The sequence below is a fragment of the Protomyctophum bolini genome, assembly GCF_963924005.1.
Source record: "Protomyctophum bolini genome assembly, chromosome: 10".
Classification (NCBI taxonomy): Eukaryota; Metazoa; Chordata; class Actinopteri; order Myctophiformes; family Myctophidae; genus Protomyctophum; species Protomyctophum bolini.
In genome coordinates this window covers 34,723,511-34,741,144 of record NC_137871.1, presented here as the reverse complement: position 1 = coordinate 34,741,144, position 17,634 = coordinate 34,723,511, and the positions used below count along the sequence as shown (strand labels likewise).

General features: G+C 44.2%; 1 protein-coding gene across 8 annotated transcripts in view; it reads right to left on the bottom strand.

Moving 5' to 3' along the window:
- The window catches only part of ctbp1l (C-terminal binding protein 1-like), a 29,510-nt gene that overhangs the window by 10,565 nt on the left and 1,311 nt on the right, over positions 1–17,634 (bottom strand). For 3 of the 8 annotated variants that reach the window (XR_013964707.1, XM_080773598.1, XM_080773599.1), the window contains exons 2-8: positions 17,077–17,133; positions 15,594–15,759; positions 10,136–10,314; positions 8,435–8,579; positions 6,987–7,193; positions 3,513–3,727; positions 21–151 (exon numbers count right to left, since the gene is read on the bottom strand). Coding sequence is in view for 7 of the 8 variants with exons in the window: in XM_080773598.1 (XP_080629724.1) it covers positions 21–151; positions 3,513–3,727; positions 6,987–7,193; positions 8,435–8,579; positions 10,136–10,314; positions 15,594–15,651 (935 nt within the window). In the remaining variant the exon portion in view is untranslated. The other 5 variants (XM_080773601.1, XM_080773602.1, XM_080773600.1 and 2 more) reach the window with 5 other exon arrangements.

The window sequence follows — 17,634 nt, the reverse complement described above, 5'->3', positions numbered from 1 at the left end:
TCATGCAAGAGGCAGCGTACCTGAAGGGCTCCGTCTCGTGTACGTCGAGGGCGGCCCCTCGTATCCGGCCCTCCTTCAGGGCCTGAGCCAGTGCTTTCTCGTCCACCAGACCCCCTCTCGACGTGTTCACCAGGAAGGCTCCCTGGCGCATCTAAGGACCACAGAGAGAAGCAACATATTTACTGAGACTGGACAGAAAGCAGCAACATATTTACTGAGACTGGACAGAAAGGCTCCCTGGCGCATCTAGAGACCACAGAGAGAAGCAACATATTTACTGAGACTGGACAGAAAAGCTCCCTGGCGCATCTAGAGACCACAGAGTGAAGCAACATATTTACTGAGACTGGACAGAAAGCAGCAACATATTTACTGAGACTGGACAGAAGGCAACATATTTACTGAGACTGGACAGAAAGCAGCAACATATTTACTGAGACTGTTCACCAGGAAGGCTCCCTGGCGCATCTAGAGAGCACAGAGAGCATGTTTACTGAGACTGGACAGAAAGCAGCAACATGTTTACTGAGACTGGACAGCGCACAGTGATTTAGATGAATAGACATTAAGTCATTTAGACCTGACGTCGAAATATAAAAAACGTTCGCTCTGAAAGAGCAGGGATACAAATCTTTGAATGTATTCAAAGATTTGTGCCGCATTTTTACGATTTTTCAAAAATAGCAGACCTACAAGTTCGTAGAGCGGCACTCGGTGGCGCGCTGCGAGCTTGTAGAGCTGCTATTTTTCAATAGCTAAAGTATAACATTTTATGTAACCCATCTTTTCACACAGTGTCAATTGTCTAGTAGTGTAATCCTGGATACTACACTCCCTCTGCCAATCTGGGGAGAGCAACAGACTGACCAGGGGGAGGCAGTATAGAGAACAGGATTACGGCATGGTCTTTGGTGAGCGTACCTAGGCCTAGGGGACACGGGGGAGAACAACTACACACAGAAAGGCCCTTTCGCCAAACCCGCCGATGGTATGGGTACTGATGGCGTGGAGGAGAGAACACGCCGCCAGTGCCCACAGCGGGAATCGAACCCAGGACCTTCTAGCTGTGAGGTCGACAGCGCTACCGATTGCTCCAGCGTGGCCCATATAGCAATGTTGAGGTTGTTATATGGGTCTGTGTTCACTGTGTCGCCTTAATTAGTTTGATTGGGCCTCACAATATAACATGTAACACTATACAGTATACATGGGTCATAAATTGACTCATATCCCCTTATAGATCACGATACAATTTGTATTATGATCCATTGAAATGCATTAAAGAGAAAGCACAAAGGAGCTGGCCAGATGTATGGAGAACCGAGATGACTGGAGACGACGATGGAGGGCTCGTCTGAGGACGACGTAGAGAGAAAGAGATTTATACAGAGCTGACAATATAACCTAATGAATTCCACCTGGGTAGAAAGCCCAAAACCTTTTCCAGAATATTGAACCCAATTTCCAGGCCTATATAACAATCTTCATTCAATGCAATAATATGAGCTTGTAGATCTGTTATTTTTGTCACGTACTGGTACACATTACACTGCAATCACACAAGCCATTTGTGAATAACGCAACATATTTCATGTAATGTTATACATGTTTTGGAAAACTTTTTTTATTAACAAATTGTCCAGATAATTGTCTTGATAAATTCCAAACCTTTTCCATGACTGTGGGAATCCTGAGACTAATATGTTCAGCTCATATGATAAAAGATGAACCTACTAGCCAGTAGCCAAATAACTTTTCGATATTGTAGATATGTGTTGACGCTAGGGCTGCAACTAACGATTAATTTCATAATCGGTTCATCGGCCGATTATTTAAACGATGAATCGATTAATCGGATTATGGCACCTTTTTGCAATTACTTAAAAAAATTAGCTTCAAGTTATTTTAGGCATGTTGTAACTAACAATAAAGATAATAAAAATGAATACTCCTTCAAAATTAATATGTTACCCCCTTTTTTTATCCAATTTGATTTCATTGCCATTCCTACTTGTAATGATACTGTAATGTTGACCGTGTATAGCTGACTGTCTTTCTTTCCATTTCTATCTCTGGGACCCCAATTTTTATATTTTAATTTCTATTGTAAAATCAATTTTGACAATTTTTGTACTCTCTGTTACAGACCCTTTAGGGTCCACTTGGTTTACTTCCTAACTATCTATAATGTAGCTGCAGAACTCCCACTATGAGAACCACTGTCCTACACAGTCTGTGTGGACACGCACGCACACGCACACGCACACACACACACACACACACACACACACACAGTGTGCACACAAGTTTCAAGTAGCATGCTAGCTGATAGGGGAATCCGTTCTTATTTAGCAGCCATATTGGCATGTTCTCTAGGGTCTAGGCTCTAGTATCACATATTGCCAAAGTGCAGCACTGAATAAATCATTGTTAAGCAAAAACGTTCACAGATATTCTGCTTTTGCCCTGTGCCCACTTCAATGCGCTGCTGTGATTACACAGGTGGAACACATTTGAGAAGCTAACGATCGTTAGCAAGCTGCTATAGTGCTCGTCGTAGCCAGCCTGCAAGCTCACAGATTCAGACATCGGGGAGCATTCTTTGTCACAAGACAAACAAATATGGACAGTGGCCGTGCTCACAAATTACATGTTTTGGGACCTGTTTGGGGCATTTTGCAACCGGTTGATGAGTTTGCAGATCAGCTGTTTTGAGCGCGTCACAGCCACAGAGCCACTTGGCTGACGCTCTCCCTCTGTGTGTGTGTGTGTGTGTGTGTGTGTGTGGGAGGGGGGAGACTGAAGTTGGGAGAGAGAGGGGTAGATGCGGAGCGCGGTCACGTTCAAGACAATCTTGTGTTGTGTTTATACGGACCCGTTGCATATTGTTCGTTCAGCCTAGTGCCGTTACTGAACGGTAAAAAGAAAGCAGCTTTATGTTACATTTTAATGTTGGAAAACACCCGCGATAATAATCGCTAAGATAATTCGTTGGCAACGAATTTGATTATCGATTTTTATCGATTTAATCGATTCGTTGTTGCAGCCTTAGTTGACGCACGTGAATGTGTGTCAACACAAAGGGCTAGATAATCAATACAGTATTGTGATGCTCGAGAGTCCAGTGGAATGCATGGATGCATGCGTACGATATGATATGATATAGTACTTTATTGTCAGTTCACACAGACATTTGTCTTGCGACCTAGCAGCCAAGTATGAAGAATATATACACACACATTTGACAAACACAAAGAACAAGACAATTTACATACATAAAGACATGAAGACAAGAACAATATCCACCGCCTAGATTATCCCATGGCTACTACAACTCCTGATTAAGCCTCACAGTTGACTGGTGGACAAAGGACCTCTTTAGTCTGACCTAATTGTATGCTGGTACACCATACCTCCTTCCTGAAGGTAGCAACCTATATTCTCCATACAACACATGCTCCCGTTCCCGTTTGATGGTGAAGTGGTTGATAAGGTGGTGGTTGTGTTCGTACCTGTTTGATGGTGAAGTCGTTGATGAGGTGGTGGTTGTGTTCGTTGAGGCTGCAGTGCAGAGACACACAGTCTGAGTGGATGAGCAGGTCCTGCAGGGTAGCCATGCGCTGCAGGCCCAGCGAGCGTTCCACGCCGTCGGGCAGGTAGGGGTCATAGAAGATCACACCGAAACCAAACGCCTTGGCTCTCAGAGCCACGGCTTGGCCCACGCGACCTGGACACAGGAGAGACATGACGGGCACGTGTTAAACGTTAGGCCAAAACCACACAACCTGGACACAGGAGAGACATGACGGGCACGTGTTAAACGTTAGGCCAAAACCACACGACCTGGACACAGGAGAGACATGACGGGCACGTGTTAAACGTTAGGCCAAAACCACACGACCTGGACACAGGAGAGACATGACGGGCACGTGTTAAACGTTACGCCAAAACCACACGACCTGGACACAGGAGAGACATGACGGGCACGTGTTAAACGTTACGCCAAAACCACACCAAAGGTCCTTGAAAACACACTGTCACACACACTCAGGCAGCTGTGCTGTGCGTACACAATCGCACACAAACTAGTGTGCGATTGTTATCGTGTGGCTAGGGCGGTATGGATATGTTGTTATTGTGGTAATAAATCCCTGTGATAGGTATCCCAGCGATACCTAAAAAGAAAAGTTGTTTGAAAGAAAAAATAATAATAGAAGGGGCACGGCATTGAAGGAAGCATGAGCTCAGTTCGGGGCTTTCACCAGGTTGGCAGAGGGGGGGATTGGGACCCAGGATTACAAGCTTAAATGAGTTATGAAATTGTGGAATATAAATGTCAATAAAACAATAATTGCGGTTATGAAGTAGATACTTTGGCACGGCGGAACTGCACTTATTGCTGCCAGCCCAGCCTCAGTCTCACGTAGGCCAGGCATGGAAGGCGTTTTAATGAATGGTCATTGGGAAAGCGGGCTCTACATAGTACTCAGATTGTGGAATGATTGTCTGACTACGAGAGGGTAAAGGCTTTAGTTCCGACACTATAATTGGTCTGACCGACAATTTACCTCAAACCCTAACCTAATCGTAACCGCACGGGAGCTAGGCATGTTCGAGCACAAGTCCGACCGTTGTTCCTGCATGTCGGACTAATGCTTTGTCGGAATTACCATCGGATCCCCACGAGACACCACACACACACGGGAAGGAACGCAACACTTTATATTTATAAAATAAACGTGTGTGAGTGTAGGATGTTATTAAATGATGCGTTTGTGTGCGCGAGCTAAGACTGTCCCGGAAAACGTAGGTCATCGACAATGCACACAGAACCCAACAGTAAACCCCAGTTTACTGCATTCTCTATCCATCTTGCTCGCTCTATTAAGAAATCCCGGAGCTCATTGTGTTAAAATAAGAGTAGTCTCACGTAGCTAGATAACTATTCCACATAGTCTGGAACTACACCTCCCGCAATGGGAGTAATCTGTTTGAAATGTTTATAATTCAAGTCAATAGAGCTCTGATAGGGCTGAAAGGTTGCCTACATTACTGATACATCAGATGACTGACGTCACAGGCTGGCTCAGTGGCCACATGAAGTCTGTGATCCACAATGGATGGAGATACGCCGTTTCTTGTTAAGAAATCTGGGCCAAGTTTGCATCGACTCTCTTTTTACTGGGTAGTATATGTGCTCAAGAAAGGTCAATGAAAGCTTCTCTCATTCACAGTTAACGTTACTTCAATCAGCCCTCTCTATCCTTTCAAGTGCATACTATCAGCACGGCTGACCTTCGAAAGTCTATATTATCATCAGCACAGTCACGGGGCACACCAAAAAAGTCCTAAAGACTTGGCTGCCACACGACATCACGGGTAGAGATGCCGCGATCCAATCTTCTGACCGGGATCCCCAAGTCCCTACAGGACTACAGCGACTAATATGCGGCAGAGGCCACATGATCATAACAGTGTTTGCTAGTCGCACGTAGCTAGCCGGCAGGCAGCACGGAGCAGCACTAGTAGTCGAGCTGCAGTGAGACTCGAGCAGAGCAAGCAGTCAGCCGTATGGGACTATTATATATTGAAAACGAGAAAGACCCAACAACTGAATACAAAACCCACAAAACATGTAATAAAGAGCTCAATTCCTCTGTGCTCCCTGCGCAAGTGGAAGAGAGAAGGAACAGGCCGACAGCCGAGCATGCCGAAATGCTCATCTTCTTAATCCATTCTGGGCAGGAACCCCTTTTGGTGTTTTAAGCATTATGTTATACTTTAGCTATTGAAAAATATCAGATCTACAAGCTCGGCACCGGAGTGCCACGCTACTCCGCTACAGGCCTAAATGGGTTAAAAGATCATCTGACCAACAGTTTTGGTTTCACAAAGATAGCAGGTAGTTGAGCGCAGTTTGTCAATAATATTGATGCCTCAGACCATGCCAATGGCTGCTAAAGTGACTGACAACAACAAATGAATGCTACAGAACCGATGTCACTGGTTAGTGGTTACAACGTGGAACACAGACAGACACAGTGTGTAGGACAGTGGTTTTCAAAGTGGGATCGGGGACCACCAGGGGTCCTTCAGGGAGGTCCAGGGGGTCCCCAGCTAAATGATAAAATAGATAGACCAGACAGTGGCCTTGTGGTTAGAGTGTCCACCCTGAAACTGGGAGGTCATACCAGCCGGGGACCCAATGCCTCCCTGCTTGGCACTCAGCATCAAAGGGTTGGATTGGGGGGGTCAAATCTACTAATCAAATGATTCAGCAGCTCACCGCTCCTTAGCTGCGGCTCACTGCTCCAAGAGATGAGTCAAATGCGGAGAACAAATTTCACTGCGGTAACGTGTGTGACAAATCGCATGACTTTGAACCAAATGAACCCTTATCAGAGTCTGTAACTCAAGAGTGTATGAATGGAAACACATCGTGGCACACACAAAGCAAAGCAGCAAAAAAAAAAAATCTGCCAAAGTGTTATGATTGGTTTGTCACTCTAATGTTGTAATCACTAAATCCAGTAGAGGCTATGCGCGTGACATCATCGTACCCGGAAGTTATGCGGCAACGCCCTACCGATTGGCAAAATACTACTTTCTGGCCTCGACTAGTCCATACATCCAAACTGAAAAGTCCTAATCTGATTGTATTAAACAATGTTAAACTCACAAACATCGCAAAGTTTTGTAGACAAGACATGTCATGAGCTACATTCTGTCAAGGAATTCCATACCGGTGATTATTTTTCAGTGTCAATTTGAAAGTGCTCGATTTCAATAACACAACGTCCTGTTGCCTCCCGCATTATGTGACATTTAGAAACTGAGGCCACGCAGGTTGAGTGACGTCGAGTGATTTTCAACGAGCGCTTCCAAGACTGAGTGACCACTGGCATGTCCCAGTGGTAAAGTGGTGCATGTGCATTCTCTCTATACTGTAATCTTGACCCAGCCTTCCTCTCCACTCACTCACTCACCCAGACCGATGATGCCCAGGGTCTCCCCCCGGATGCGGGCAGCGCCGCCCGCCACCTCTCTGATCTGCTCCACGCTGGAGGCGCGGGTTCCCTCCCGGAGAGCCTGGTGCATCCAGGTGACCCGTCGGTACAGGTTGAGGATCAGACAGAGCGACGTGTCGGCCGTCTCCTCCACCGAGGACGCTGGCACGTTGCACACGGCGATGCCTGGACGGACAGGAGGGGAGGGACAGTTAACACGTCTTATCAAATAAAACCCGTCTGATGCAAGTCGTTCTAAGGTGTTTTATATCATTATAAAAAGGTCTCGATAAAATAAAAAATATTAGCCTCGGCCCGGTTGCTAGGCAACGCTTGCCTCAGCCCTTTTCCAGATGTCCCGCCCGTTCTTTAAACCCATTTTTACCTGAGATCAGATTCTAAAAATGTCTGTTTGAAAATGACAGTTTTCTGAAAAAGCTATGTTTCTATGTCAGTGGTTCTTTGATTTTTCAAAAATAGCAGACCTACAACCTCATAGAGCGCCACTCGGTGGTGCGCTATGAGCTTGTAGATATGCTATTTTTCAATAGCTAAAGCATAACTTAAGGCTAACACCAAAAGGGGTTCCCGCCCAAAATGGGTTCATCACAATTATTATTATTATTATGAGACTGTTCTAGATGACCCAATGTTATTAATGTACATAGAGAATAAAGAACCCAGGGGATGAGAGAGTGACGTCAGGACTTCAAGTACACTATATAAGAAAGGTCATACATGTTGTACACTTGCTGAACATCGAAGAGTTGAGACGAAGAACAGATTAGAGTCAAAAAAGTATTCCGACACCTCCCCGGAAAGCTCCATCTATCTGTCAAGCTCTATCCATTATGGATAATTATGGACTTGGACGGTTCTTCGTGTCAACTCTCGTCTCGTCTCGTCTCAACGGTCATTGAAATGCAACATTTCCGTCAAACACCCGTCTTCCGCATATGCCTTACAGTATGACAGTATGCAAGTATTAACTTGTGGTACCCATGAGCCTGTCAAAGACTCTTATAGGGCTGAGGCAGATTCTAAAAACCTAAATGTTTTTGTTTTTCTTAGAAAACAAGTAATTTTTTTGCCCACCACCCTTTGATTTAGGGGGCATGTTTAGTAGAAAAGGTTCCTTTGCACACCTCACCTACCCTCTACAATGTCTTCAAAAATAGTTTAACACATTTTGGGCGGGAACCCATTTTGGTGTAAGCATTGTTATGCTTTAGCTATTGATAAATAGCAGATCTAGGTCTGCTATTTTTGAAAAACCGTGAAAATATTTATTTCAGGAGACTGGAGGATTTAGAAGATTATTTTTCGAGGTCAGGCCTAAATAGTTTAATGCAGATGCCCTTCGGTCGCTCAGACCTTTATCGGGGGACATGTTTAACATTTGCCCTTCTATATTTCTGATGCCTCACCCAGCTCTGCTGCTGCTTTGATGTCTACGTTGTCGAAGCCGGAGCCAATTCGGACGATGACTCGCAAGCCTTTGAACTTGTCCAGGTCGTCCCTGGACAGGGTGATGGTGTGGTATAGCAGCGCCCCCACTGCCTCGTTCAGCACCTACACACATTAGGAATCATTTACATCATCATCAATCATCATTACATCTGAATGCAATTAGCTAAACTTTCATAAAGTTACAGTGGTTCAACATAACATAAAGGCCACTCATGGTAGTTAGTAGGCATAAAGGTCAATACAGCCTGGATGCACCTTAAAAAAGTGTTTAAAAAAATAAAATAAAATAAAAAACGTCTTCTAAATAATGATTTGAGGCACATTTTAACGACTTTTGAAAATAGCAGACCTACAAGTAGATCTGCTATTTTTCAATAGCTAAATTATAACATAATGTATGTAACCACCAAAAGGGGTTCCTTCACTACCTTTGTGTGTCCACCAGCTCAGTGGACCTGTGGTTAGAGTGTCCGCCCTGAGACTGGGAGGTTGGGGTCCGATCCCCGGCCGGGTCATACCAAAGAAAAGACTGTAAAAATGGGACCCAGTGCCTCCCTGCTTGACACTCAGCATCAAGGGTTGGATTGAGGGTTAGTCCCTGCGACATACTAGCGTCATGTCCAGGGGGTGTACTTGTACATCAAGCTGCCTCACGCTACAGAAACAGGAGATAGGCTCCTGCCCTATGGGCCTCATGGCTCTGCAAGGCTACTTACATGTGTGGGTGTGTGTATATAGGTTTTCTGGTGGGCCTAAATTTAGTTAAGCTATAAAAAATGATTAACAGACACCGAGTCATTGTGGACAGTGAGGTTCAACTTATTTTAGGAAGTAAGAAACTCTTGTACACTAAAGAGAAGAAGTAAAACAAGACAGGGTCAAATTACTGAGTGGCTTCCCTGCTCATCAGAAACCCTTGGCCAGTCAATCACAAAGTCAAGCTGGCCTCCTAGGCCTCATGTCGTAAAAAACTAACGGAAGGTTTCCCCAGTTATTTCCACACGGCTGAAGGCAGGAGGGGAGATTCAGAATGTTCTTTCCCCGTGTGTGTGTGTGTGTGTGTGTGTGTGTGTGTGTGTGTGTGTGTGTGTGTGTGTGTGTCTGGGGATAAACTACTGGACCAAATAAGAAAAAGGTTGCGCATCAACAATGGGTGCTAGACCCCAAAACCAGTATACATCCCCCAAAAAGGTAGCCCATCCAAAATGTTAAATCAATGGACTACACTCTGACTACGGACTGTACTCACAATTCCACTTTGTATTGGCATACACACCATACTAACGCTTATGCATTTCGGGCTAAGAGCCTTCATCAGAGCATAAAACATGAAACTACTGGACGAATCGGTGCCAAATTCATTGCGTACGCTGCCAGTAAGCGAAACTAATACCATGCCGCTTTTGTTTTCACATTTATTGTTGATGACTGACACCATGCCCAAAATATGGAGTCATGCATCATCTAGATCAGGGGTTCAACGTTTTTGCCATTTTTGAATGTGTTAGAGAAAATACATCATAAATACGTAAATACTGAAAGCAGATATAATCTCCTGTGTGGACTGGGCATGGCAGAAATCCACCGTGGCTACCTTACCTTCTCGTGAATCTCCTGTGTGGACTGGGCATGGCAGAAGGCCACCGTGGCTACCTTACCTTCTCGTGAATCTCCTGTGTAGACTGGGCATCGCAGAAGGCCACCGTGGCTACGTCTTTGAGGATGGGCATCTCCACAGTGCAGTCACGGCCGTCCAGCAGGGCCACCAGCGGTCGCGGGTGCATCGGCCCATTCAGGATGGGAGGGCGAATGCCTGGGGCAGAGGGGAACAAGCCACCTTAGTGGTCAACCCATTAAGACCTGAGGACATGATTCTACAAACGTCTTTTAAATCCTGACAGTATTCTGAAAGAAACGTGTTTCTATGCGAGTGGTTCTCAAACCATTTCATGTCAATGACCCCAAAAATTATGTAATTGGCCACTGACCCCCATCTGAAAAGATATTGTTCCCCCAGAAGCAAAGATACAAGTTAAAAATCACACTTGTGAAGTGAGGGACGCTCTTATCATCATACATCACATTCCGCGCTCACGCACACACGCACACACAAAGCTGTGCATATAGGAGGGGCTAGCAGCCATCAAAAAACGTTTGCTGTGAAAGAATATTGAAAGATTTGCACACGTTTTCACAATTTTTCAAAAGTTTAATATAATGGTTCAAATGCGTTCCAGGTCTTAACCCATTTTGGGGCGGGAACCCCTTTTGGTGTTTTAACTAAGCGTTATGTTATAATATAAGACAAGCTATAAGACAAGCTACGTAGCGCGCCACCGAGTGGCGTGCTACGTAGCTTGTAGGTCTGCTATTTCTTTTTTATCGCGAAAATGCGGCACAAATCTTTGAATATATATATTTTTTAAGTAAAGTACTTTCCACCTGGCGTGTCTCTATATGCCTGAAGATATTCAGAAACAAAACAACCTCTAAGACTTTCAAAAATAGTGAAAATGGCAGTTTGATTAGCTCACAACTCCTCATGATGTGAATCTGACAGATCTGACAGCATCTTACCACACCACAAAATATGGCTTTGGTGTGATGTGTATGAAACAAAAATAGTGAAATGGTCACTGAAAAGGACTAGGACATGACATTTTTTTTTAAACAAGGATATAATAAACTGGCAGATTTAAACTGGCAAAATATTTAGAGAAGGACTGGGACCTACAGACAGTAGGAGATATGTACCCTATGTTTTTGTTTTCATTTTTGTGTAGTTTAGTTTCATCAGTATCTATCTTGTTATGATCAGCAATACCAGAAAAGTATATTATAAATATTGTAACCATCATATAATCCCATGAGGGATGGGCCACGAGGTGGCATGACACTTAAATATAATAATTGGTATGCGAGTTGACACACTGCTTCATAACACTTTATACCTATATAAAACTAGCTTTTTCTGAAAACTGTCATTTTAAAACGGACATTTTTATAATCTGATCTTAGGTCAAAATGGGTTAAAGTCTATGTATTTGGGGCCCCCGCTGGCCAAGTGGTCCTCCAGGCTTTTGTGTGTGCGCATGCAGGTGTGCATCTGTACACCTGCATGTGAGTGTTCTTCTATGGTTACATAAAGTGTAATGTGTAACTGAATCTATAACGGGGCATCAGAACACACTCCATCAACTCTTCCACCGAGGCTCCTTTCAGGAAGTGACATAGCCTCGCTCTCGCTATCCCTTGCCAGGCATGTATTTATTGATCCATCCCAAGCCCTAGTATACGCTCTTCATATTCATATCTGGCTGCTGTGGTCGTAGCCCTGGTCGATCAACCAGAGACACACAGACTATGAGCCCTGTGAGCTCCTGCGAGCGCAGAAAGGGGGTGGGGTAGGAGAGGTGGTAGAGTGTTACAGCTGGGGGAGGGGTGGAGGGTCTCAGAGAGGTGCTGGCTGGTGCAAGCAGGGCTCATGTGGGGTTCAGAGTCATGACCTAAATTCATCCGTCTTAAGGAGTATGTGTATTTACACCTGCTAAAAACACAAAGCTGGAGGATATAGGGAACATAACCCTTCTGCTATGATGTCTTTATAGTAGGTTATATATAAATAAATGCCACAGCTAAAAAAAAAGGTCCAGGATGTTATGGTAAATGTAAACATAGACATAGTGTACTCATAGCTTCACTGTACAGATATTCTACTGTTAGGACAGATGCTAGGCTCTTAGCTTGCATAATGATTCTTGATGACTATATGTATTACTGTGTGTCGTTCCTGCTTACTATAAATCGCTCTGGATTAAAGAGCTTCAACTAAAAATGTAGAAATTGTAAATTGTGGAATAGCCACTGACATGGCAATGCAGACTGCAGACAAATCACATTTTATTTTGCTTAGGACTTTTCACTCCCACACACACGGACACAACAGAAACACACGTACAAACAGTGCCTCCCCCATGACAGGTGTGTGTCCCAGCATGGGGGGGGGGGGGGGGGGACATTTACTTGGACAGAGGGCAGGAGGTAATGGTGGAGGGGGGGGGGACATTTACTTGGACAGAGGGCAGGAGGTAATGGTGAGACGGGAGCTGCCTGCCTGGTAGCAGGGTTGAAAACAAATATTTACTTCCTCTGACGTCGGGAGCATTTCCCAATCCCAACAAACACAAAACGCATGCTAATTCTACAGCTACGTATAGTATACTGCTCAGGCTAAAAGAAAAACGCACGCCAATTCTACAGCTACGTATCCTCCTCGCTCAAAAACGCACGCCAATTCTACAGCCATGTATCCTTTCCTCACGCAAAAAACGCACAAATTCTACAGCCATGCAACCTTATCACGTAAAAAACGCACACATTTGGCGCACTCTTGTCCGTTTACCACATCCTGACTCCGTATATCTGGACAGAAGGTTTGGCAGGGTTAACAGGCTACTGTAAGCCACTGGAACCAACACCGAGGCTTGCTGAAGTAACTGTCATTACGTGAATAAACCGCAAAGAGAACGATCACACAACGTCCAAACAAACAGGACTACCCGTTCAAGAAAAGGAAAAACAAAAGCTCCCTGGAAATATACTACGAGTAGACACACACACACACACACACACACACACACACACTGAGTAATCGGAGTAAAGGACACTGGCGTACTCGAGGCCCACGACGAGCAAGCATGGCCGCACACAATGCAATTCATTCAGTGCTTCATTCATTCTCCCTCCCTCGGTCTTTCTTTCCCTCCCTCCTCCTTTCTCTCCCCCTCTGGCCGCGTCGGAGGAGTGTGTGTGTGTGTGTGTGTGTGTGTGTGTGTGAGAGAGAGAGAAAGAGCAAGAGGGAGAGGTGAGGGGGAGGGGCAGGGCTGATGATAATGCACCAAGCAGCGGTACTCCACCCAGACACACACACACACACACACACACACACACACACACACACACAGAGTGAGCCAAGTACCCAACCGTGAATACACTGATTCATTCCCTATGTAACCGTCCGTTACGACGAAAAGATATATGCCAAGCAATATGGGGGTGGGGTGGGGGGGGTAGAAAGGAAACGGCACACACACAACCACACCCAAAGCTCCATATCTCCCCGTCAGTTCACAAGCATGGCTTCAAAAAACATTCAAAGACAAACACGAGCACCGGGCCTAACCTTGCATTATGAAGTCTGTCAGCCTGTCTTCCTCACTCTCTCTTACTCTCGCCTTGCTCTCCCCTCTATCGTCCTCTCTTTTTTCTCCCTCTCTCTGTCAGACTGTTCTTGGCTGGCTGGTTCCCAGCTGTCATCCACACCCAGCCCCTCCCCCACGGCCCAGCCTCCAATCACGGGCAGCTAACATTGAGGCCCAGCCAACCAGCAGTAACCTCATTAGCATAGCCAGGCTGCGGCTGAGGGCGGTTTGGGCTGTTGTCGTTTTTTAAAGAGACAGCTGGCCCGTTTCCCTGTGGCCGCGGCCACGACCCTTCACCTCGTCCTCTCCCTCTCAACCCGTCTCCAGGGACTCTCCCCAGACAGTTCCCTCCATTTTAGTTCTCCATTATCTCTCATCTGCATCTTACGTCTACTCTCCTCCACACTAATTACTGTCGTTTTCCCTCCAGAAAAACACATCCTAATTGTGCCATCCATGCTGTGACTTTAATGTGCTTTGCTGCGATGTCCAATCGATCACAAAGTCATCCTGGAAGCCTTTCAGCATCTCACCAATCAAGATAAGGTTTTTACCTTTTACTTAAAAAAATAATAATCTCAAACACCCATTGCACCTTTGTAAAAACAATCCCCAGTGAAAATGCAGCCCCTCCAATGCCTCCATCCTCACACAGACAGAGAGGAAGGAAGTGCGATAAGACTCAGGACTCTATTCAACAATCGCATCAGAACGATGTTTGTCCAGGTACCACAGAACAATGTACACAAGTATCACATGTATTATTTTATAAAGGCTAAATGAAAGACATGAGCTATTTAAAACATAACACCCTAGTGAGTATGCAGGCAACGTTAAAAAAATACATAAACATAGCAGCACCATTTAAAGCAGAACGATTCTGTTACACACCCAATTTTAAAGCGTAGAAATTGAGTCTGGCTTTGAATATGACTGTGGTTAACCACGTGAAGCTTATTGTGAAATTCTGGATGCTGTTTCAAAAAGTACATCACTTTAAATTAAATGCATATCAACATCATAATGTCATTTAAATTTGAATGACTTTTTTGTAACATAATTAAATATGATACCCTAGAGTCCTATAGGTTGAATCTAGAGTTGCAATACCCTCCATTGACAGCCCATTGATTCAAATAGAAATTTCCGATCTGCTTGAATTAAACGACGTCAAACTCACCAACATTGCAGCTGTAGGGCAAGCTTGAATTATCCTCTTTCAATCGGCAAAGCGTTTGTTTCATAAAAATCGAGGATAATTCAAGCTTGCCCTACAGCTGCAATGTTGGCGATGTTTAACACTCTTAACGCCCATTAAATCAGGGCGCCCAGCGATTTGCAGCTTCAGAGCCTATTTCAAGGTTGCTCCGCGCCATCTTGGAAGGAGCTCGAAGTAGCTAGATGTAGCCAAAACACCCCCGAAGTGATCGACAACAGCGGGAGGTATGATTACTTCTAACGAGACAAGCGACGGGACCGCGATGGCCCGTCAAAAACACAATCTTTGGTTAGAATTGGAAGCACTGATTTAGATCAAGAGTTATCCACGTTTTATGATTTTTCATCCAATCCATTAAAATGGAGGGGGACCACTTTGGATGACGTGCCAAACGGAAATGACATTGAATGTTGCCCAACAGACGCTCCCAGCCTGTAGACTGTAGTCTGTCATTTTGATTAATCTCCGTGTTGGCGAGCGTAACTATTTGATAGGACGGAGATCTCAGTTTAGAGTGGTAAGAGTGTTTAATACTAGCAGATCTGATTTCTATTTTAATGGAGGGTATTGCAACTCTAGATTCAACCTAATATTTAAAAATATATAGTGTTGTAAATTGCGGCTACCCTAGACTTAAAAACACATCCTGTGTGTGTGTGTGCGTGCGTGTGTGTGTGTGTGCGTTTACAATCTCACCTTCACAGATGCGGTCCAATCTTGCCCGCTTGACTTTGTGTTTGTCCATCAGAGCCATAGACAACAAGTCTTAACCCGGGACAGAGCAAGTAAAAAAAAAAAAAAAAAGTAGTAGTAGGGAGTTCCTTCAATAATACACCACAAGGAAAGATCCCCCCGTCAGCACCTAAAAGAGAGATGAATCACAGTAGGGAGTGAGAAACATCAGGGCAAATGAGCAAATAATACATCATTTGTTTTAACCCATTTTGACCTGAGATCAGATTAAAGAAATGTCTTCTACATCTACATCCTGACAGTTTTCTGAAAAAGCCGTTTCTATGTCAGTCGTTTTTAGATTTTTCAAAAATTGCAGAAATGCAAGCTTGTAGATCTGCTATTTTTCAATAGCTAAAGCATAACATAATGCCAACACCAAAAGGGGTTCCCGCCCAAAATGGGTTAATGTATGATTACTGCCAATGAGTTTTAACAGCAGGCGACTCCTGGCGTATTTTACAGAAATGCGTTATTTGTCTATGAGACGCGGCAACTACTGGCGACAGACAGCAGGCGAAAAGAGGACAGTCGAAAAGTGGGCGGAGGAACGTCGTTCAAAAACAAGACATTTTTTTATCTTTTGGATGACATCGTCATCGGCGATAGCCAAATCAAATTTCATGTGTTGCTTTGTTTACCCTCCACGCGGAACCATACCACCGAAATTTGGTTCCTAGTTCCACTACCATTTACGGCAGTGGTTCCCAAAGTGGGGGTCCCCAGGTAAATAGTAGTTTGGAACCAAATGGCCCCGGCCTGTAACTCAAGAGTGCACAAATGGAACCAAATGGACCCTAACGGTTCCATTTGTACACTCGAGTTAAATTTCCTTAAAATTTTACAATATTAATTGGGGGTCCCAGAGATAGAAATGCCATTAAATGGGGGTCCATAGCCTAATTCGGGTCAAACCTGGGGCTCCTTGAAATGACAATAGTTGAGAATCACTGCTAAAGCCGTAAAGATCTTCTCTTATGGGGGTCCCTGGCATATCTTTTCAAATGCGGGTCCGCGGGCCAATTAGTGTCAATTTGGGGGACCTTGACATGAAAAAGTTTGGGAACCACTGATTTACGGTAGTAATTTTACATGCGCATCAAAGCGAGGACATATATGGTAATGACAGCAGGAACTCCAACTAGGTTTTTTATCGCTGTTCGCCCGCTGTTAAAACGTAAGGTAAGGCATATTGCACATTTTTGTACCGACTTGTGCATGTAAATAATTAGCAATTACTTAATTTGGGCAGTGGTGTCAGTTTAGAGTTGATAGAATAATACCTGTAATCTATATGCAAATGTCTAACATATTCATGTCCAAGACAACCAACGCAACAGTCAGTTATTCAAATCCCCCCCCCCCCCCCCCCCCCACACACACACACACACACACACACACACACACACACACTCTGATGGCGAAGTGCATCAATATTTTCACTCACCAGCAGAACAATTCTGTATGGACCTTTCCACCAATCAGGTTGAGAAAGTAATCTGTACTGTAGAAAAAGAAAACAAAGTAAGACATTTTGAATTATAATCTGGTAATATTGCCATCAAAGCAAGATGTCCTCAACATGACATTTGTTTTTGACGTTTGACATTTAAATGGAGGGCTGGGCAACAATCTAATATCACAATGTTTTGGCCCCAACTAGCTCAATATTGTTGATGCATCTTGCTGGGTCACTACAATATTGTGGAAATTAATAATACTTTCAAACATTTACACAGAGATTTCAGTTTAATAAATAATCAGTAATGCCTATACAACAATTAAGTGTATTAGGCACATAATAGAACATTCATGTAAGTTGAAGTTCAGAAAATTAAATCACTTCCCTATAATGTAGACTCTTCTACTATAATGTATTGGTTTCACTGCTTTTGCTGTATTTATCACCAGTAAAAGACAGACAGGGGCCACATGTTGTGCACACTTTACTTTTAAGTCTGCTCATAAAAGTGCAATTCATAGCATAAGTATATATGGCATACTT